General features: G+C 36.5%; 1 protein-coding gene across 1 annotated transcript; it reads left to right on the forward strand.

Moving 5' to 3' along the window:
• The first annotated feature begins 349 nt into the window (after positions 1-349).
• tspan15 (tetraspanin 15) lies at positions 350-20,081 on the forward strand. The gene is made up of 8 exons (XM_052150712.1): positions 350-520; positions 5,076-5,261; positions 7,242-7,316; positions 8,425-8,520; positions 10,416-10,532; positions 16,424-16,474; positions 17,127-17,243; positions 17,853-20,081. The coding sequence occupies exons 1-8, from the start codon at positions 437-439 to the stop codon at positions 18,012-18,014; spliced, it is 888 nt and encodes a 295-aa protein (XP_052006672.1). The 5' UTR covers positions 350-436; the 3' UTR covers positions 18,015-20,081.
• Positions 20,082-23,474: the final 3,393 nt, after the last annotated feature.

A 23,474-nucleotide genomic window follows, 5' to 3' on the forward strand; every position in this document is an offset into this window, starting at 1 on the left:
AACAGAATTAAATAATTAATTGACATTTCAACTGATGTTTCGTTAAGATAACCTGATTTTGTTAAATTATGACACAAAATTGGGTTTAAATACAAATAAACCGGACAATATGGTTAGAATGTAAATAGGTTTATTAAATTATACAAAATAGACTACAGATTTTATAGAGCAATGTTATTCGTAGTGTTTAATCATAAAGCGTCGTGCATACCCGTTAAAAACGTATTCTAACATCTTAAAACGGTAGACTGCTTTCTCAGCAATGGATAAACCGGGTGAAAAGCCGCGCCCTCCATTGGACGAACCGCCCATCAATCAAAATATTCTTCATGTCGAATGATAATGGAGCGCGTGCTCTGCTCGTTCAGGTAGACGATACAAATAAACCAGGAAGTGTTTACAAGAACACGTTCAGCGCCATTTACAGGCTTTAAACATGGCAAACGAGGTCCGATATTGCGAGAAGTGCTCCTACATCTTTCTCAAGTTCTCGTTAATCTTATATGCAACTCTTTTCTGGGTGAGTTTGAGCGCTTATTTTTTATTCTCGCCTATGCAATAAATCAGTGAGGTAGGGCCATGTTGCTGCTACGTCAGCAAGTGCGCAATTTGTGTTTATGTTTTCGGAAAGGAAGGATTATACAGTTGTAGAATATTAGACGTTTGCTAACCGTAGCACTTGTAGGTCTGTATAGGGTTTATTTAATTGTATTAAATTAATCTGTTCCAGCGTCCTTGACCACACCCTCCTCAATAGCAGGCTAATTCTCCTACAGTTGGATACTGTGGGTTTAAGAGTTTGTGTTACTCGTTTTAATCTTTGATCTTTTAAGTACATTGGTGGTGAAAACAGCAGCTGCTTTCTACGCCATTGTATTGTATTTATTTATTTATGTTTTTGTATTAACCAAATTAAATGATCAAAACAATTATTATCAAAATAATAAAGGCAATCAAAACCTAAAAATAATGCACACAATTGTTGCATTGTCTATGTGTGAAACAGTGATGAAGCAGTGACCTTTGAAGAAAGGATAGGATATGATCTCTGTCCCTAATCTAGCATCAAAGCCCAATTAGAGAGACCATCATAAATCATGAAAATATACTGCAGTTTCATTCATATTTACCTCGGATTGCTAAACAGTATTTTAACCCTAGAATGCAAACCCATCTTATCTCGTGGCTTGTTGAGCGTGTTACTGCGGAGACATAGCGCCTGTGGAGGCTTCACGCTATTCTCCGCGGCATCCACGCACAACTTACCACGAACCCCACCGAGAGCGAGAACCACATTTTAGCTACCGTGATTTTTGAAGCCGCCATGTGTTTAAAAATAAAAGCATATAATGCAATACGGTTTCAAAATTCACGTTTGAGGTATGACTGTGTGTAATTTTATGTTGTAGAACAAAACATCCATGTATCGTCAAGTAATGTTTACCACAGACCTAATTTTACTCAAATAATAAAAAAAATAACTTTATAAAAACCCAAAGGAGAATCCAGAGAGAACCCATGGCAAATTCTCTTCTGGGTTTTGGACTACAACCTAAACAGCTCTATAGTGTAAGGTTGTCTTTTACAAGTTTATACATAGTATCCTAGTCCATTGTACTTGTATGGATGTGTTTTGTGGGTAGAGTTGCTGAGATATTTTATATTTTACCATCACACATGGAAATTGCCCATATTTCTGAGATTTTTAGATTTTATCTGGGTCTTTTTTGATCCACATATGCATTTTAGGGGGGTGTGGTTACATAAACAATCTAGGGTTTGAACGATTTTAAATTATTTCAGATTTATGTAGAACGCTGGATCCTGCATTTATTTTCTACACACTATATAATTGCACTATATATAATATCTCTAATTAAGGAAGGCTTATCTGTTCCACAAACAATGCTTTTAATGGAAAAGGTCTTGTCATGTTTGTATGGTCAATATAGTTTTCTACCAATAGTCTTGCAAACTAGTGGGTGATTTGGGGGTATAAGCTCCCATACATTATTTACTACTTTAATTGTATTCAGTAGTTCAGACACAAAAGAGTAGTTTTCCATCTGGCCAGTAAATGTTGCCTATCTTCTTAAAAGAGTGAATATGGAGCTCCTATTTTATATGAATTGTTTTTCATCGATCTCAAATTATCTTAGGAAGAGTCAGATCTGATTACAGTTATAAACATAAGTCCAATTTATAGTTACTTTGCAGTGTTAATTTCTGAGTAATTTCTTAGTTTTCTTTCATGGCCCTGTTTACAGTATGTGCAATTTTCACATTACATGGGGTTTTTCTTGTGTGTTTATGTGTGTGCGTGTGTGTTTGCACCGTATGCTTCTAAGCTCATCTATGGTAGAGTATATAATTATTATTATTTAATTTTTTTTTTTTTATTAATGTATGCTATGAAAATAGCTTTTTATATTCAAATATGTTTTATATAGAAGTGTTATTGAAGTTTTAGCCATTGTCATGTCATAGGGGCTGTGACAGTTTCTGGTTATCTTTATTCTCGTCCATCATTGACATTTGAGATGGGTATAGTAAGGATAAGGCTGGTGTCAAAGCCACGCTACATTGCACCAGAGGTTTGAATGTCTAGGCTGCACCATTGTGCTTTTCTATACTGTTTTTTTTCTGTCAAGAGCAGGTCTGCACATGTTGAACTCATCATGCTGACAGTATAAACAAGTGGCCCACAGGACACTGTTTCAGCCCATTGTGCCACCAACTGAGGTTTCTGGTGGCCCATTGGCACCAGCATTACAGAGCTAGCTGACCCAGAACACACTTTGTGGCACTTTGATTTGGGGTTTCCCCAGGGGCGCAGCTACCCTTTAGTGAGCCCCCCCCCCTCCCCCCCCCTTACATGCTGTACATTGCTCTCGTTTTTGGACTTTTTTGCTGACATACACTGGCGGCTAAAAGTTCGGAATAATGTACAGATTTTGTTCTTATGGAAAGAAATTGGTACTTTAATTCACCAAAGTGGCTTTCAACTGATCACAATGTATAGTCAGGACGTTAATAATGTGAAAAACTACTATTACAATTTGGGGGAAAAATGTCAGAACTTCTTAATCTACTTCAAAGAGTTCTCATCAAAAAAAAATCCTCCACATGCAGTAATGACAGCTTTGCAGATTCTTGGCATTCTAACCGTCAGTTTGTCCAGATACTCAGGTGACATTTCACCCAACGCTTCCTGTAGCACTTCCCATAGATGTGGCTGTCTTGTCGGGCACCTCTCACGCACCTTACAATCTAGTTGATCCCACTAAATCTCAGTGGGGATCCATTACACTCTTGTCCAATGTCTGTGTTTCTTTGCCCTCTCTAACCTTTTCTGTTTCGAAAGTGGCTTTTTCTTTGCAATGCTTCCCATCTTTACTGTTGTACATGAAACTGGTGTTGAGTGGGTAGAATTCAATGAAGCTGTCAGCTGAGGACATGTGAGGCATATTTTTCTCAAACTAGAATCTCTGATGTACTTATCCTCATTTAGTTGTACATCTGGGGCTTCCACATCTCTTTCTGTCATTGTTAGAGCCAGTTGTCCTTTGTCTTTGACTGAGTGTACACCTTTTGTATGAAATCTTCAGTTTCTTTTGGCAATTTCAAGCATTATATAGCCTTCATTCATCAAAACAATGATTGACTGACGAGTTTCAAGAGAGAGCCATTTTTGACCTTAAGACATGTCAGTCTATTGCATACTGTGGCAACTCAAAAACAAACACGGAGGCAATGTTAAGCTTTATTTAATGAACCAAATAGCTTTCAACTCTGTTTGATTTAATGGCAGGTGATTTTCTAGTACCAATTTAGCATGATTACACAAGTATAAGGTGTTTGAGTGATGGCTGCTGGGAATGGGGCCTGTCTAGATTTGATAAAATATGACTTTTTTCAAATAGTGATGCTGCTTTTTACATCAGTAATGTCCTGACTATACTTTGTGATCAGTTGAATGCCACTTTGGTGAAATGACGCACCAATTTCCTCCTGAAACAGCAAAATCTGTACATTATTCCAAAGGTTTGCTATCAGTGTATTTCTTTGTAAGCAACATGAAAGCAATTAAGGTGATTTTTAAGTTTCTCTTTATTATCTGCATTATCAATGCATTATCAATTTGGGATTGAATCTTAATATATGTGCAAAGGTTAATAAATATGACAATGTACACCAGTTATATCATACCAGTAAATGTTAATTACACTAGTAGTTCATATTGATTCTATAATGCATGTACTCATTTGACTATTTATATTGAGTTAAACTGAGCTGAGCGTACTAGGCAATACTAATCAAATGAATGTTTCATAAACACCAAGAGTCAGGGGGTGAGTAACATTTTCTGAATGAGCGACATTCTAAATATGCGGAAATCTGCAGTAAAATAGGTAGTTCAAGAACAGCTCGGTACAAGAAGGAATGCATTGGCAAAACAAATCTTTTGCAAAAAGCCTATATGCAGTGTGTTAACAGGCATAAATGATTTCACAGCAATAACGAGGGCCCCATTATGTTGGGTATTATTTGATTATGCCATTAAGCTATGTCAGTGGAGCTGCGTTAATTCCTCTGGGTTACAGAAGTGCATTTGCTGTTCTGTGTCAAGCACATCTTCAGTGACATTGTTTTCTCCCACATCTACTTTCATATTACACATTTCATCTCCTTAATTGTGATGCAGTAATGCTTTGAGGGTCACGCCACATGCTTTATTTCTTTAATTGGTGAACAACTGCTCAAGATCATTAGAGTATGATAATCATGCAGAATTTTTCCAAATGGAAATCACACTCACCCCACCAGGGGAGCTATTAATATTCAAGGTTAGAATGCATAAGCTCAAGAGGTCAACATTTCTCTTAGCTCTACTTTGCTAATATTTTACCCATGAATACCTTTAAGTGTGGAAAAGAATACTAAAGAATACGTGTTGTTTTGGGGGGTTGACCCATGTGGCTTTTAAAGATTCTCATATCAGTGAGATATTGTTGATCATCACCCCAACTTTGAACTAGTTTTTACTTAATGGCAAATTGTTTGATTTGTCACAGTTGGTAGGTGGCTTCATTTTGGCTATTGGCATTTATGCAGAAGTGGAGCGGCAACGTTACAAAACCCTAGAGGGAGTGTTTCTGGCTCCTGCCCTTATTCTTATTGTTCTGGGTGTGATCATGTTCATCGTCTCCTTCATTGGGGTCCTGGCATCACTCAGAGACAACTTGGGCCTTCTCAAAGTGGTAAGTTTTCATCTTTCCATCATATTTTCTTTGCCTATAGTGGTGTCCTGTGCACACACAAATGCTTTACTTTAGCATTTTGCTTATTATGTATAATTGATTTTCAGCATAAAATACTTAATGTTCCATTCTTTATAGTGATGCTTTTGGAAAAATTGAAAATAATAATGATTGGGGGTTTGTAAAAGACACAATTTTAAAAGCAGTAGAAAGTGGAAAGCATACTTATTTTCAATCACTGATTATTTTGGCGAAGAGTTTTTAAAGAAGCTATTTTGAATGTGATGTATTAAAAGGTTTTACTGCTAAAGAAATTAATATGGTAATTTTTAAACGTGTATAAAATCATGACCACTCACAAAAGATAAAGAGTCCAGTCATATTAACAATCTTTTTATTCTACATGGAGAGGGTCTCCTATTGGGGGCTACCATGTGAGGATCGCATGACCGGCCAGATACTACTTGCTTAATCTCAGTAACCACCCTGTTATTGAACACATTCACTCATGGATTAATTTAATCATTTCAAACTGTGAATAGTGAATTTCTACAATGACACTGGTAAATTAAAACTGTTGTGTTTGAATGATGCTGGTTTGGGTGAACTATCCCTAGTTCACCCAAAAATGAAAATTATCTCATCATTTACTCACCCTCATGACATCCCAGATGTGTATGACATTATTTCTTCTGCTGAACACAAACAAAGATTTTTATAAGAATATCTCAGCTATGTATGTCCATACAATGCAAGTGAATGGTGGCCAGAATTTTTAAAAAGCACAAAGCAAGCATAAAAGTAATCCATAAGCCTCCAGTGGTTAAATCCATATCTTCAGAAGCAATATGATAGGTGTGGGTGAGAAACAGATAAATATGGAAGTCCTTTTTTTACTGTAAATCTCCACCTACTGGGCAGGATTGGGGGGTACATTGCCCACTCCTATCATATTGCTACTGAAGATATCGATTTAGCCACTGGAGTGTGGATTACTTTAATGTTGCCTTTGTGTGCTTTTTCAAAGTTCTGGCCACCATTCACTTGCATTGTCTGGACCAACAGAGAGGTATGGACCTCTTTGTTTGTGCACTGCAGAAGAATGTTATACACATCTTGGATGGCATGAGGGTGAGTAACTGATGAGAAAATGTTCATTTTTAGGTGAACTATCCCTTTAAGGGGACAATACTATCTTTTAAACTGTATAACAGTGACATTAAGAGTCAATTTTTCAATCAGAGCATTTATCTGGCCCGAAACCAATGAGGATCTCAGTTAGGGTAACTGCATTAAATAAACAGAAAATAAAACTATAAATATTCTCATTTATGGGGAGGTAAAGAAGCATTTACCTAGCTAAATATTTTGCTACAAAAAGACAAATGAATCAGTGATTCAAGTACAGTTAACCAGAATAAATTAATCATCTCAATAAATTAAGTAATACTTAAGGGACTAAACATTTGCCATGTGTCAAACACCAGATCACCTGATTAGAATTTACATGAACCAACATGAACTTTGCACACATTTACTGCAATACCAGTCAAACCCAATATGAAAATAGCCACACTCTCTTTACCTAGGCATCACATGGTCAAAGCAAGAACAGTACTCGGAGCATATTCAATTCTTAAGATACAAGTACCTGTTTATTTTTGACAGGTCTTAGAGACAATACTAAGAGCACATCCTGTTTCAGAGCAGGAGAGGAAAAGTGCATCTCATGTACCTCTTATTTTCCAATATCTTGATACAGCTCCCCAATCACATGACAACAAGCTGATGGGAATCGTATCATGCTATGAGCTATTTGTATTCAGTAGTCCATCTGACTTGTGAAAATCTCACTGGGTGCTGTACACACAGTGACTCGCTGCCCATGTTAAACAGACATTGAGATGCATGACTATTACTTTACATTTGTTTCTGCACATGTATTTCAATTGAAATCCACTGTTTACTATTGCCTTACAGTTTCTATACATGCTGTCTATTTGTCTCATTTTGGAGCTTGTTGGTGGGATTGTTGCTCTCGCCTTTAGGTCCCAGGTACAGTGTTCAATTATTTATTTATTTTTTTTATCACAAATGGTTTTCCTCTAGTGGCATATGTTTTTCACTTCCCTTAAAAATTAGATTTACATTAGTAAATTTTCTTGACAAATGTGTTTAAATACATGGTAATAAATAATTAATAATAATAAAAAAATAAACTACAATACTCACTGTTTAAACAATACAGCCACATGATATAAAAATATGTGTGTTAACATGATATCAGTGTGATACAATCCCTTGCTAACCTTTTCTGTGTAAAGTTATAATTCATTGACGATGATGTAATGTCATCAAACCCTAAAATTACTGTAAAATATATGATTTAAACAACTTTACATCTCAAATAATACATGAGTTTTAACATAAGAATAAATGTACGTAAGTGCTTTTATAAAATTATAAGCTTCACATTTCTGCCTTTTTTAAAAATTGTCCCCTTTCACTTCCATTGTAAGTACTTCATTGTAACCTCGATTTTGTTTTTTCTTTTTTAAGAAAAGGACAGAGGTTTATTTTTTTATTTTTTATTTAACCTTTATTTATCCAGGTAAACTGTTTGAGAACCACTTCTCATTTACAAACATGACCTGCTAGCTATTGGCGGAGAGGAGATGGTAGATTGATGTAGCCAATTCAGGGATGGAGATTATTAGGAGGCCATGATATATAGGGGCCAATGGGGGGGAATTTGGCTAGGACACTGGGGTTACACCCCTACTCTTTACGAGAAGTGCCCTAGGATTTTTAATGACCACAGAAAGTCAGGACCTCGGTTTAATGTCTCATCCGAAAGACGGATGTGTTGAAATTGTTTTTTTTTTTTTTTGTAATCATCATTATGCCACAAATGCTGTTGATTGCGCTTAGCTTGCATTAAACCTGGAATATTTATTTAAGAACCTAATTGTACCAGTCCCGATATTACTGCTCTTATGGACAAGTTTAGGTCTCAATTCTCTTCTTGAAACCAAATGAGTGCAACAACAAAGGTTTGAAATCCTATGTGAAAAGAAATTATACATATGACATTTTTATGCAATAACAAAGTACATTGCATTAGACATTCCTGTTATAACACTGACCCTCATTTGTCTCATAGACAGTGGATCTTCTCAACAAAAACATCCGTAAAGGCATGGTAAATTACTATGATGACCTTGATTTTAAAAACATCATGGACTTTGTTCAGAAAACGGTAAGAGGTTAACATCATAAAACAGTTAAAAATGCACAGTTCTTTATTTTTTTTTTTGTACATGCAGATCTGGTGTGTGTGTGTGAGTGCTGACTTGAAAGATTGATAAAGATTTTACTTTAATGGCTCTTATTATTAATTAATAATGTTCAGATGGTTACTGCAGATACAATGCCACTATTAAACAAAGTTTAAACTGCAAGAATACTGTAAATCAAAAGCATAATATTATATAAATTTAAATTGCTACCGTTAAAAATAAAGAGATTTCATTATATCACCCTCTGAAGCTATGCAAGTCCAGACCTCTCTTCACACAAATATTAATTGCTTATTTTCAAGTTTTCAAAACGTGTCAAAATGAGACTTTAAACATTTGATTTTTGCTAAAGAGTAAAAGATAAAAAGATACTGGTAATCCCACTCTGATTTTATGACATTTCAGATTGCTTTTTAAGACCAGGAAGGGTGGGTGTACATACTGTATACTATAAGAGGTGTTATTTGGGGAATTTATTAACATAAATCAGGTTTTACTAACTCTGCAATGCCACATTTAAACCAACTTTTTGACATTTGCTTTATATACTGTAAATCTTATGTAATTTATTTTAAAATGTGGGGGAAATGCTATAAAGACCTACAGTGAATACATTTTCCTCCACATATGAAGGAATTGTAACCTTTAAAAATGCCCAAACATTGATGAATATGTAGACTCTGTGGGAAGGGTTCAATTGTATACAAAAACAGAACAGCATTGTGTAGCTCTTGGCTTTTTTTTATACATTTTTTTTTCTCCCTCCCCAATTTGGAATGCCCAATGTGCTCTTAAGTCCTCGTGGTGGCGTTGTGACTAACCTCAATCCGGGTGGCGGAGGACGAATCTCAGTTGCTTCCGCATCTGAGACCATCAATCCACGCAACGTATCATGTGGCTTGTTGAGTGCGTTACCGTAGAAACATGACACGTGTGGAGGCTTCACACTATTCCCTGCGGTATCCACGCACAACACAATACACGCCCCACCTAGAGCGAGAACCACAATATAGTGACCACGAGGAGGTTACCCCATGGGACTATACCCTTCCTAGCAACTGGGCCAATTTGGTTGCTTGGGAGACCTGGCTTGAGTCACTCAGCACACCCTAGATTCGAACTTCGTGACTCCAGGGGTGGTAGTCGGCGTCTTTACACACTGTGCTACCCAGGCCCCCAAGCTCTTGGCTTTTTTGACTTCTAAGAAACACACTAGAATTGACCCACTAGGGCCAGTCAGTTTCAGCTAATAATTCCTCACACTGTTATGACCAAAATGCAAATATTTAAGCTTAGCACATTCGCTTCAGTCCATTTCTAAGAAAAGGGGATTAGTTCATGTTTGCATCACTTTCAATACCACCCACACCAGTTTTTCACTGTGGTTTGTACACTTCTTTTTTTCAGTACATTTCAATTCTTGAATAATCTTCTAAATTTTTGTGAGTGCTGCTGTCAAACTATATGCCCTACAAAGTCTAAAAAGATGTACAGTGAATTCCGACAACCTTGACTTTCCTAGCACCATGCCCTAGTACAGGAACTTGTTTTCTTTCAGATGGTTTGGGATGCTGGCTTCTCTTTTATTTGATTTTGACAGACATCCCATGCTGCTTAATTTTTTATTTGCTTTCTGCAAATAAAAATGTCTGCTTTTCTGTAATCAACCCTGATCCAAACATTTGCCCATTACACAAAAATGTTGTCTTAAAAGATATAGGACTACAGCATATAGCACCTTTTTAAAAGGGCTAGACAAGAAAACAACCAGCTTTACAATAAACAATGGCATGAAACAATGCTGATATTTCCATTTGAGAAGTTGTTTAACTGCTTTTGATTCTTGTTTTTCCAGTTCAAATGTTGTGGGGGAGATGAGTACAAAGGCTGGGAGGTGAACATGTATCATAACTGCTCTGCTCCTGGCCCTCTATCCTGTGGAGTGCCTTACTCCTGTTGTGTGAACAACAAGGTTTGTCTGAATATTTTTAATTATCTATTGCAATGGGAACATGCACTTACACCCACACATATAGTGCCAATAGAAAGTCATCACACCGTGTCAAAATCCTTATTATTTTTCACATTACAACCCTGGAAATTTAAATAACTTCAATGTATCCTTTTTACCAGCTGTATTTACACATTATAACCTTTAACATAAAAGTGAAAATAACATTGAACAGCCCCCAGTGAAAATTGGTGAAATACCTGGTTCAAGTGATCAGCCCTTTAAGAGTAATCATCACAAACTTGCTCAGGTGCAACCAATCCCCTTTCAGATCACATACCTGGCTAATTGGCCCCCACCTGACATCAATTGTAGTGGTTTTGATTACTTAAGAATAAAACTGGCTGGTCCATGAGAATTCCATGACCAGTAGTGCATGGTAATGAATTCACCATGGTTGGAAAGGTGCTTTCAAAAGGGCTTTGCGATAAAATTGTGGAAAGGCACAGGTTAGGAGAAGGGTACTAAAAGATTTTTAAGATTTCTATTCTTCTGAGTTCCGTTCAAAGCATTATTAAGAAGTGGAAATCATATGGCACCACCAAAACCTTGCCTAGATCTAGGAATACACGATATATCGGCGGCCGATATATTATTGGCCGATTACTGGGAATATCAAAATATTATTATCGTGCCAATAATGAAATTACAGCGGATATGTTCGCCAATAATTTCTTACGATGTATTTAATTGCGGCTGAGAATTTCTGACTGCCTGCTGCTTTTATTCAGGCAGGGATATGCCATTTACAATATTCTGTTTGTTTCATGAGGCAATAAACAAAAACACAACGAAAACATGCATGTATATGTCCAAACACAACCTAACACAGTATATTTATCTTGAAATAATTCTCACACAGTGACTCGAGAGGGCTAAAAACATTAGTATGAGAGTGAAATTAATGTGCTTGTTGTATTTTATGAGTTGGGAGACTTTTCTAACGTTAGGACTCATGACTATTTGATCTGTATGATGTTACCTATTAATGCACGCATACACAAACAAACCACCACTGCTCTCGCAGTCTGTCAGTTAGAGAATACATTTTTCAACATGTATACAGGAATGTAATGCATTGTATTTATCTGAATATATATATATATATTGCGATCGCACAGAATTAACACGTTAAATCAATGGCCCTTATATATATATATGTATATTTAAAAAAATTATAATAATTATCAATATTGGCCACAATGAGCTGTAAATTATCAGTTATTGGTATCGACCCAGAAATTCCATATCGTGGCATCCCTACCTAGATCGGGCCGTCCCTCCAAACTGGATGACTGTGTCAGGAGGATATTTATCAAGGAAGCAATCAAGAGGCCAAAGGCAACTTTGAAGGATATTACAAGGCCTTATTGAAGTTGATCAATCTGTGCATGTGACAACAATCTCCCAAGCTTTACACAAAGCTGGCCTGAATGGCAGGGTGCCTAGAAAGAAGCAGTCTTGTTTGCACTTTGTGAAAAAAAAACACATGGAGGATTCTGATGCCAATATCAAGAACAATTGAACACAGCACACCACCCAGAACATGCCAAACCTACTGTGTAGCATGGCGGCGGCAAAATTATGTTGTGGGGGTGTTTCTCGTCAGCAGTGACTGGGCCATTGGTCAGGATTTGAAGGGAAAATGGATGCTGTCAAGTTCTTGAGGAAAATCTGTGGCTCTCTGCTCGACAACTGAAGATGCGCAAATGGTTCCCCTTCTAGCACGACCATGACCCTAAGCACACCACCAAAAAAACAAGCCAGTGGCTTTAGGATAGGAAGGTCAAAGTCCTTGAGTGGCCAAGTCAGAGCCCTGATCTAAATCCAATAGAAAACCTGTGTATGGACTTGAAGAGAGCAGTCGATCCCCGCTCAGCCCGCAATTTGATATAACTTGAACAATTCTATTAAAACAACTTTATTTTTCTGATCCATTTTTGCAATTACTTGTAATCAACTGGTATCAAGGAAGTCAGTTCCCCTCCTAGCAGAGTAAACACAGGTGTTGTTCATCACATTAACTATGGGTAAGATCCACCTTTTAACAATTGTCAAATACTTAATTTTGAATATTTATATTGTTTAATAATTTAAAACCTAACAAACTTACTTAAATGTTTTGCTTGTAAATGTGTTTGTGCTATTTTTCAATAAATTAAATGCCTCTTGGTTTGATATTTTGTTATATAATGCAAAAACATTCACAAATTGTTGTGTGTGCCTTAAATGTTTAAATAAATATTGCCCCCTGGATAATTTTATTATGTTTTTCCATGATGTGTTCATTTTACATTTTTATTAATAATTCACAACATGTTAGATCATAGGACTAATAAAATAAGTTTCCCACAATCTTATGTCCAAGATCTTATTGCAAGTGTAATTTCTTTAAACATTTAATTCCCTATGTCTGTGGACTTTGTGGGCACCAGTTTTCCGAAAAACCTAAATCTAAATATACAAGTCTGCTCTGAACTAAGAAATATAATCCTGAGATAAAATGGACAATTGTACCATGCCATATTTAGCTGTGTTTATTATGTGCCATTTTTAGCTTGAACATTACAGATAGTATGTGCACACTTGAGCGAAACAAGAAGCATTCACTGCTTTTATGGTTGAGTGTTTCATTGTGTTACTGTTTGCTCACCTGAAGGGAGACAGGAGTTGTAAATGGTAAATTGTGGGCTGATAAAAGGAATGACATTTGTTTTTGTGTGTTTAAGCATTCCATAGTCTAGTTCTTTGCTGTTTTAAACCCTGCTGGTTTCAGATTCACTGAATTTATCAGCACATGCTGAATTGCTCATATTGTACAAAGCTGTGAGTTTGGCTGGTACTTTGTCATAATACAGTCTCATGTTCTATTTTTGAAATGTTGTTGAACATGAATTATTATCTGCTCTGGCTTTCCAGCTTTTATAATTGTCAGTGCTTTAATTTATTAAATATTTAAGTTAATAATGTCACTGCTTTATATGCAGGATTTCTAGCCAGGCAGATGTGACTCTTTCAAAGACACCAACTGCTTTTGTTTGTGCTTCCCATTTAATTTCTTAAGCATTCTTAACACAACCCCGGTCATGCTCAACACAAGCAGCTTGATATTGGACTAACCTGAGTATTGTAAGAGCTCACTTTTAAAGTTCTGAAGAACAGTTGAAAATGGGACCCTTGAAGAACAATGCTGAAACAGACTGGGATTTTGTGTAACACACTCAAGAGAATCAATACTTTGATGGTATATGATGTGAATAATATTCATAGTCAATTGGGTCCAACACTTCCAAGCTCCAGCTTTAACTAGTCTGTTTATAGTGAAAAGGAGTTGCATTTTGGTCTGTTCTCACTCAAAACCGATTGTATCATTTCAGAAGACTTGGATTAAACCACATAAATCGTTTGGATTACTTTTATGCTCTCTTTATGTCCTTTTTGGAGCTTGGAAGTGTTGGACCCCATTGAATTGCATTATATGGATATACAGAATATTCACATTACATCTTCATCAAAATATCTTTGTTTGTGTTCTGTAAGTCATGCAAGTTATAGACAGTACAAGAGTAAGTAAATGATGACTGAATTTTTAATTTTGGCGTGCTGTTCACAGTGTGGTGTTTGACTTTAACACAGACAGGCCATTTGACCAATTTTCCTCAAGGTGCACTAACTGCAACAATGTGTGTTTATGTAGTTAGTTAAAATGTTGATAACTTATCCACTAGGGCTGGGCGATATGGCCAAAATTGTTATCACGATAATCTTTTTCATTTTGTTCTATATCAATATTTATCACGATATACATTTACACATTGCACTTTCTTTTTTTCATTTCAAAGCTGACAGAAGAAAACAAGAAAAAATTTATTCTAAACAGTCAAAATAGTCTCTACAAAACTGAACAGGGGGTCCAGAGCCGGCCAAAGCAGTGGGGTCTGCGGGATCTTTTACCAGTTTTACCGTTTATCAATTGAAAATTAATGTTAAAAGATCATCTGTTTGTTCTGAAGCATAGTGACCACATTCCAGTATTTTTTGGAATATTTTTACATTAAAATGAAATATTTTTTATATTTCTTTAGATTCAGATACCCAAGTATGGGGCATAGAAGCCCTTGTGACTGTGGAATGATGCTGAATGGGGGTTCAGGGGTGTCTCGAGAATATAATTTAGAGAACGTTTTTTAAAAATGTATAAAAAACATTTGTATATTTTCATTAAATTGAGAGACTAGTCTACAAACTAGTAATTTTAGTCTTTCCTTATCCATTCCAGACATCTAATTAATTTTCTCAAAATTAGAACAGAAATCGATTTGGTTATTATTAAAGGCTTGTAACATGCTGATAAATAAAGATACTTTTAGTAGGGAAAAACGTTTTGGTCTAATAGGTGCTTTGAAACCACTTTAAATCATGCGGCGCTTCATGTCTACACACATGCAGGGAAAAGGGACAGGGCAGAAATGATGCATGTTTGGTGCTAGAGAACAATATTCAAGATTACAGCGCAGAAAGATCAGAGCTGTTGTCCACATCACTGTTGTTCTGTCGCGCTCTTCACTAGAGACGATGAGAGGGCGCAACTTTTGTCATGAAGTCTTGCGTTGCGGATAGAATCAATCTGGTGTCCGACGTTGCCTAATTAATAGCAAGGCAGCTAGCATTAGCAAGTTCATCCAGTCCGACCCTACGTTACCACTGGCGCATTGTGAGCGAAGCTGAGAGCGTTTTCAATTAATTTCTATGAAAGTCGAGCATCATGCTCGCAAGGTGCATCGTAGGATTGGCAGCGGCACAGAGCAAGCTCGGAGCGCCTTTTTGAGCGGATTTCATCCGCCCCAGTGGAAACGCAGCCTGAGAAAGCCAAACTGCTCAGTAAATATAGAAAATTCCTCAAAAGCTTATCATGGGTTTTCTTTCACGATATATCATTTTATTGCCCAACCATATTATCCACCTTTTTGTTTGTGAACATTACATTAAATAAAGATTACAGATTAATAAAGGAATGCTTTGTTTAATTAAGCCATGTGGTCCCTTGAGCTGAGTTTGCTGAGCTTAAAATGTTGGTTATTAAATTTTGATTTCATTTAATGGGACTTTTTATATGTGCTTTTTCGACTTCAACAGTTATAGTTTTAGGCACAGTTGTCTTCAAACACCTTGGCATTTCAATTTTCATTATATTCTTAAGTGGTTTACAGACCTGTAGATTGGTTAAATTACAATACAAGTAAATAATACAAGCAAAACTTTGCAGAACTGCATTCTCTCTGAAGATAATACTAATACATTTTTGGCAGGTATATGATTCACCTTGATATTTCCAAAAGGCAGTTTGCCTAATGGTGTTGGGTTGTTGCCTTATTTTCACTTTTCTATCTACTTTTCAGGTTGTCTCTTTGGTAGTCTCCTGATGTACTTGTCAATATAAATGTACTATTACTGTTGCTCCTGTCGTCGGCATCCGTTCTGTATGGGTATCAGGCAAACAGACTAAAACCTCTGAGTTATAATGACATAAATGGGATCAAAATTAGCATGATGGAAAGCTTTTATGTTTAGAAGTCTAAACATTGCTTGCTTGTATATTAAACAGTTCAAAGTGTAATTTTATATATGTGTTCTAACCGGTTAAGAATGTGAAATGGTAAGCTGGCTCAGAACTATTTGATTGGAGGGTTTGGATCTAGCCAGATTTAAGTCCTGACCTCAAATTAGTCCTTCAACACAATCTAAGAGTTGATCTGATATAATTGAGAAATACACTTTTATAAGGTTAACTAGATAGATGTTTTTGTACCTTAATGAGGAAGTTAAGACTGCATTTTCTTTCTGTTTTACAGCCTTCTGAAGTTATTAATACCATGTGTGGATTCAAGGCCCTGGAGAAAGAGGTATGTTTCCCTGCTCGCTGCTCTTTTTATGCGATATGAGAGACACATCTGTTCTCATTAAAGAAAAGAAAGATAGAGTGCCTTGTGTATGTGCATTCTGAAATGTCAGAAGTGCTCTTGTTTGCTGAGTTGATCCATCAGATCTCAGAATGTTGATTTTTGGGGATCAAAGGTTTGAACAGTGATAGTTTCATCTGGGAAGATGAGTGCTACCTCTGAATTTTAATGGGCTGTGAGGATATACAGCATGCAGTGAATGATGGAGAGGTGGTGGTGTAGTGGTTAAGCACATAACTGGTAATCTAGTAATCAGAAGGACTCTGGTTCAAGCCCCACAGCCACCACCATTGTGTCCTTGAGCAAGGCACTTAACTCCAGGTTGCTCCGGGGGGATTGTCCCTGTAATAAGGGCTCTGTAAGTCGCTTTGGATAAAAGCGTCTGCCAAATGCATTATGTAAATGTAAAAAATGATGGTCTGCCTTAGAAGGGAACAGCATCCAATTATCTCTCAATAAATTTGCAATCCATGACTGCAACATTGACTAATAAGGAGCCATACATTGATGGCAAGTTATTGTTTAAGTCGTATGATAATAAAAAAATGACCCCTGAGTATGACCTGTGTTTCTATGCCCTGCCCTTTGTCTGCAGAGGTTAGACAATGTAGAGACCATTTACATACGGGGTTGCACTGATGCAGTCTTCATTTGGTTCATGGACAACTACAAAATCATGGCTGGACTTCTTCTGGGTATATTGCTTCCTCAGGTAAGATTTGTGCTTCTCAAAAAAGGGTTGTAACAAATGGCCATCATACTGTAGATCAAAGTAATTTTTAGTAATAAACAATAAGCACCCTTTTTTACATAAATACATCTTTTAAGTCTCTAACTAAAAATGCCTGCCAACAATAAATAATATATATATTCTATTGTGCTTTATTTTTAGCCATTTATTTTAGGAGTCACAGGGTTGTTACCAAGCTTAGTGTGATGAGGAGGAGGGTGTGGCTGAAACTATGGACGCCTGGCCACGCCCTCCTCCTCGTCAAACCAATTTACATTTATCAGGTATTACAGATAATTCAGTCTGACAGTTTCAAGGGCTCTTCCTCCAGGCTTCTCGCCTCTGATCCTCTTATATATAATATAAACATAATTATACATGTTAATGTTAAATTTTATGTTCATGTTCAGATTTATTTTTATATTTAGTAAGAAAGTAAATAGCAAATTATTGTGTACAGTAGCAGTTTTACTGTAATTACATAATTAAAAATATGCGTTTAATTGTATTGAGTATGAATTCTCAGGGGGATAAATTAGTTATGAATTAAACAATAGTAACAAAGCCTTTTTTATAATTTGTTTTTTTTAGTTTTTTGGCGTGCTCTTTACCTGGCTGTACATCACTCGTGTGGAAGATGCCATCGAGGATTACGGTAACTATATGGATGGTCTGCTGGACAGTGGACCCCAGGGGACCAAGAGCCAAGGCAAGCTGGCAAAATGCTGCAAATGCATGCCTTTGATTGATTGAGTGCAATCCTTTACAAGAAAGTTTTACATTGGATGGAACACATTTGCAGTGGTTGAATTTGATTGTTTGTAGTTCTACAAAACACAACAGTAATGTTACTTTCATAATATCTGCTACAGATACACTGGCCAAGATAGTCCTATTTCTTCTGCCAATACAAACTTTTTGTACATTACACTCAGGATTCATTATTACAACAAGCCTAAAATGGGTAGTCCAAAAAAAGTGAACTCGTCAGAATTCAATGTTAGGAGTGACCTCTTGTCTCATTCTCTCAGGATCATTCTACTACTGTATTTAAGGCCTTAAGTACACTAAATATGCCATATATTTTCTTGACACCAGGTTTTTTTTAACTTATGTTGACTGTAATTGCAGTCTCGGTACCTTTTGAAACTGATTTGAAAATTGGCACCCTGTCATTCTCGAGTGAACAGTGCAGGCCTTTTTCCAACTCAAATATTGCTCTTTGTGTGGGAGAACCTGTAAGGCCTTGAGAACTGCAGCCACAATGATCTCAATAAGAGGGCTATCTTTTTTTATTTGTAGTACATTTGAACATTAAATTGAATAAATGCGTACCACAAAACACTTGTAGAGTACACTGAAAAGCTTTGTAAATCCAATCCTTTAGTCATTTTCTACTGTAAAAACATTTTAGTTTTCTAAAGTATGTGCTTTTAATATTTTTTTAATTATAGTCTTTTTTCTGTTCATAATATCATAACCATTATTGCCTCAAATTGTCCACAACTATTGAAAGGGGTTTGGTTTATTAATTTTCATAATGATACTGCTCATTATGGGCTGCATTATTATTGTTTATATTTTGAGCATCTTAAATATGTAATATTTAGGTTTTATCCAAGTCTTTATTGGTCGTAACATATGGCAAATCAGAGCATGTGTACCTTTTTATCTTACTCTTTTAGTTTCTTAATAACTTATTTTGTATTGTAAAATGGTGATGGCTTTATATTGTATTTCCCTTATTGTCTACTGTATATTTTTTGTTGTTGTTTCTTTTTTCTATGAACATAGAATCCAGGTAAATAGTACACTTAACATCTGACCTGTATTTATTTTAAATGTATATGAGCCTTTTGCCATTACTTGACAGCAGAGCCATGAGATTGCATATTTATTTCAAGTTTGCTACTGAAAATGTTGGCATATTACTTTAAGATTATGCAAAGTGCACTAAATAATGCATTAGTTTCAGTGTTGTTATGCAATCAAAGATAGCTGTAAACAAACAGGTTGAAGTTAATGTTGTAAAATTATTTTTTCTTGTTTTTTGGACTTTTCTGATGCCTTATGGTTTCTATGTGTTAGTACTGACCTCACTGATAAAGTATGATCAACACAGTGAGTGTTTTGCTAAATGAATGAATGAATAAATGATGTTTACAGAACTGTGCATGCTGCCTCTTTAGTGGATTTTCTTATTTATTCTCCATCATGCTGGTTTGGCTGTGCATGGGGGCTGCCCCACTCTGAATATTTCACTCGGGGATGGGGAGATACAATAAATATGTTACTGCAATGGTCTGGTTTTTCCATCTTTTTTTTTTTTTTTTTTTTGCCATTTGCACCATCTTTTTACAGTGAAGCCTTTACAACTCAATTACTAACTAAAGGTTAAGATTAGAAAGAAGATATGACAAATGTTCAAAGGAGAAAAAGTTATGGGCTTATAAATGTGTATTTCACACATCAAGGCACATACAAGTTTTTTAGTACTCAATTATGACCAGAGTCTGTCTACTGTCTGTACTAGAATGTGTATGTAATGAAATTTCAGACGTTTATCATTTATTTCCTTTGTGCTGTAATATGCTATACATGAGAAATTTGTCAATTGGAAGTATTTGAAAATCCTTTGCAAAACCATAAACCTTTTGTACAGAACATTTGACTTAACATTTTGTGACTGAATCTAGTCTGTCTAAAATTGTATTTATGTTAGCAGTCCAAATGGCACACGCAGAATGTTATTTATTTATCGAAATCAATGTGATGATAAAAGCTCGTTGTGAACCGTTATTTTGTAAATAAATGAACTGAACCAGAGTCTTTGTTTTTCATAAATGTCTAAATGTTAAACTTTCTATGCACTAGTTGTGTGACAAAACAACATGGTGCCGATCTCTGCAGAGTTTGTCTTTGGGAGAAATGGCAATGAAACTACATTTAGTAAGAAACCTCATTAATATTTTACATTATAATCTGTTTGATTCAAAAGAGTTGTCTTTAGTTTCATCTGATATGCCATTTTAAAAATGTAATCGATTTATCACAAAACGGTACATTGTTGAACACAATGACCATGTATGTGGACTATAGGCTCATTTTGCATTATCACATTGAGAATCAATGGATTCATCCAAAAGCTGGAAAATGTTGCTTTCAGAATGGCATTCTGATATACTATTTTTCTCACTACAATTGTACAGAGCGGTTATCTGAGTTACGTAGACTTTTTCAGTTCTAACCAGTCCCAGTCTGGCCATTCTCTCATCAACAAGACATTTCTGTCCACTGATCAGCTGCTCACTGGATGTTTTTTGTTTTTGACACCATTTGTAGTAAATTTAGAGACTGTTGTGTGTGAAAATCCCAGCAGATCAGAAGTTACAGAAATACTCAAACCAGCCTGTTTGGGGGGCCTGTGTAGCTCAGCAAGTATTGATGCTGACTACCTCCCCAGGAGTCACAAGTTTGAATCCAGGGTGTGCTGAGTGACTCCAGCCAGGTCTCCTAAGCAACCAAACTGGCCCAGTTGCTAGCGGAGGGTAGAGTCACACGGGCTTATATTTAAGTAATATCACACGAGCAAGAGTGCTATGTCCCTACATCAGCACTGCTGTGTGATGAGTGCTGAGCAGTGCCGTCAGAAAAGCGCGTAAGTGCAAATTTCTCCCACCAGGTTTTAAGGACATGCTTATTCATATTATGACCTTATCTAAACTTAAATACTCAGTGGAGTGTGTAGACATGATGAAGATTTGTGCCAGAAACAAGTAACTGAAGAGTATTTCATGTAAACGATGTCTAGCGACATCATTGGCTGTAGTGAAAATCTCACGATATCATGCAAATTAGCCATGAGTGTGCAAATTAGCCATGAGTGTATGACGTCACTTTGTAGGACAATTCTGAAGTTAGCGGCGCATGGGTTCCCTCGATCGAAAAGCTATGCATTTTCCCCATAGACTTGTGGAAAATCGCAAAAAATAAGATCTGTGTTCAACAAAGAGTTGTGACCCTTACACGATTTGTCTATCAAGATAATATTTACAAGTTAATCCAAAATGTATACATTTTGAAGCCTAAATAAAGCCGTCAGATATAAAATGCTAACGGTAGGCTATAAACGGACTACAGCACACCATGGTCGCGGATCAACGTCATCATCAAGCTTCCTCAAACTTTTTTAAAAAAACACGCTCGCTCATTATGATCTGCGCTGTGTATGAACACTTATCCACTTTTTCATGAGAAATATTGCCCATTCGTTTTTTCCAAAAATGTTAGAAACTAATTTTGTTTATGCGTGCCTCTCTGAGATTTTTTTTAAAATCTTTTGTTAATGTTTTATTTATTCGTTTATTATTTTGTTAGTTTATACAGGTGAAACTCGAAAAATTAGAATATCGTGCAAAAGTTCATTAATTTCAGTAATTCAACTTAAAAGGTGAAACTAATATATTATATAGACTTTAAACTTTATTACAGGCTCTAGGCCCAACAACAGGACATACATCACAAAAAAAAGAGAGAGAGAGAGAAAAAAAAAACAATTACATAAACATATACATTACACCCTTTTTCACAAAAATCTTAAAAGGCACTCATACCAATGCTTCCATAGGTGTGATTGATATCGGACCGAGCTACACCTGGAACTTGTGAGCCTTACTATAATATAGTTTCTTGACTCATCAAGTCGACCCATAAACTTAAACATTAGGTTCCTCAAGAGGGCCTGTAAACAGCTTAGCCTCAAGTCACAAAAAACCTTACTTGCACTGCTGCTCCTGGGCTTCTTCAGCAGTATCCTCAGACAATCATTATATGCTACCTGCAGTTTACGCATGGTCTCCTTTCTGTAGTTGACCCATAATGGGGCGGCATACATAGGGGTACAGTAAGCACGAAACAAGTGCACTTTCATATCATCAGAGCAGTAATGAAATTTCCTGACTAACATGTTCGCTTGTACATTCAACATTCGTCTTTGCCTATACATGTCAGCATCATCTTCCATCTTGTCAGTAATGATATGCCCAAGATATTTTGTACAGTTAGATACACAGATACATTGCCCTGACAGGTAAAACATAGGAAAGTGCAGCTTCTGATCTTCTCTAGTCCTACAAACCAACACAACACTCTTCCTTGCATTGTACTGTACATCAAACTCACCCCCATACTTGGAGCATATATCCAACAACTGCTGGAACCCAACAGTACTGGGGGACATAACAACTAAATCATCTGCGTACATCAGGTGGTTTAACAGAGTGTTCCCTATTACACATCCCGTCTTACATATCCCCAACTGCTTTGAGAGATTATCCATATATAAGTTAAACAGTGCCGGAGACAAAAGCCCCCCTGCCGTACTCCATTCCTTACACTAAATGGTGACGATAAGCTGATTTCCCCATTTAACCTGCATGCTTTGTTTTGCATACCAGTAAGCCAGTATATGTATGATGCATCCCGGCACACCCCTAAGCATAAGTTTAGTAAAAAGCTTCTGATGATTTACTCTATCAAATGCCTTGGACACATCAATAAACCCAATAAACATTGTAGAGCCCTGCCTCCTATAGGATTCAACAGCTTCTTTCAATGCATAGATGCATAGATCAGTACTGTGTTGAGACTTAAAGCCAAATTGATTTTCCGTGGTGTAAATGAGCCCACTGAGTCTATCTAGTAGCATCTTTTCTAACACCTTTGAAAGAATGCTAGATAGAGCGATGGGTCTATAGTTATCCATACTCCCTATTTTCCCCGCCTTGTCCTTAATGACGGGCACTAATGTGAAGGTCATCATGGTGTCTGGCAATACACCATGAGTCATCAGCCCTGTCAGGCAAATAGATAGAATGGCTGACACTCTGGGGCTGGCTAACTTGAGATGCTCCGCAGTGATGTTATCTTTGCCACTAGCTTTGTTATCAGCTAATTGCTCTATAGCATTATAAACCTCATTGGGAGTAAAGTGGATTACATCCTCCTTTAACTCCCCCACACAATAGGGCTTACTTTTAATGCAATTAAACAGAGTTGCATAGTGCTGCCTCCACAGCTCTGCTATATTTTCTGCACCAGATATCCCTTCAATATGGCAAGGCAATATTGTCTTGGCCCTATTTGTAACTTTCACCTCCTTCCAAAACTCAGTGACATTGTTGCCAATCAAGTTTCCAGCCATAGAGTGAGCTC

This window comes from Xyrauchen texanus, chromosome 20, assembly GCF_025860055.1.
Source record: "Xyrauchen texanus isolate HMW12.3.18 chromosome 20, RBS_HiC_50CHRs, whole genome shotgun sequence".
Taxonomy (NCBI): domain Eukaryota; kingdom Metazoa; phylum Chordata; class Actinopteri; order Cypriniformes; family Catostomidae; genus Xyrauchen; species Xyrauchen texanus.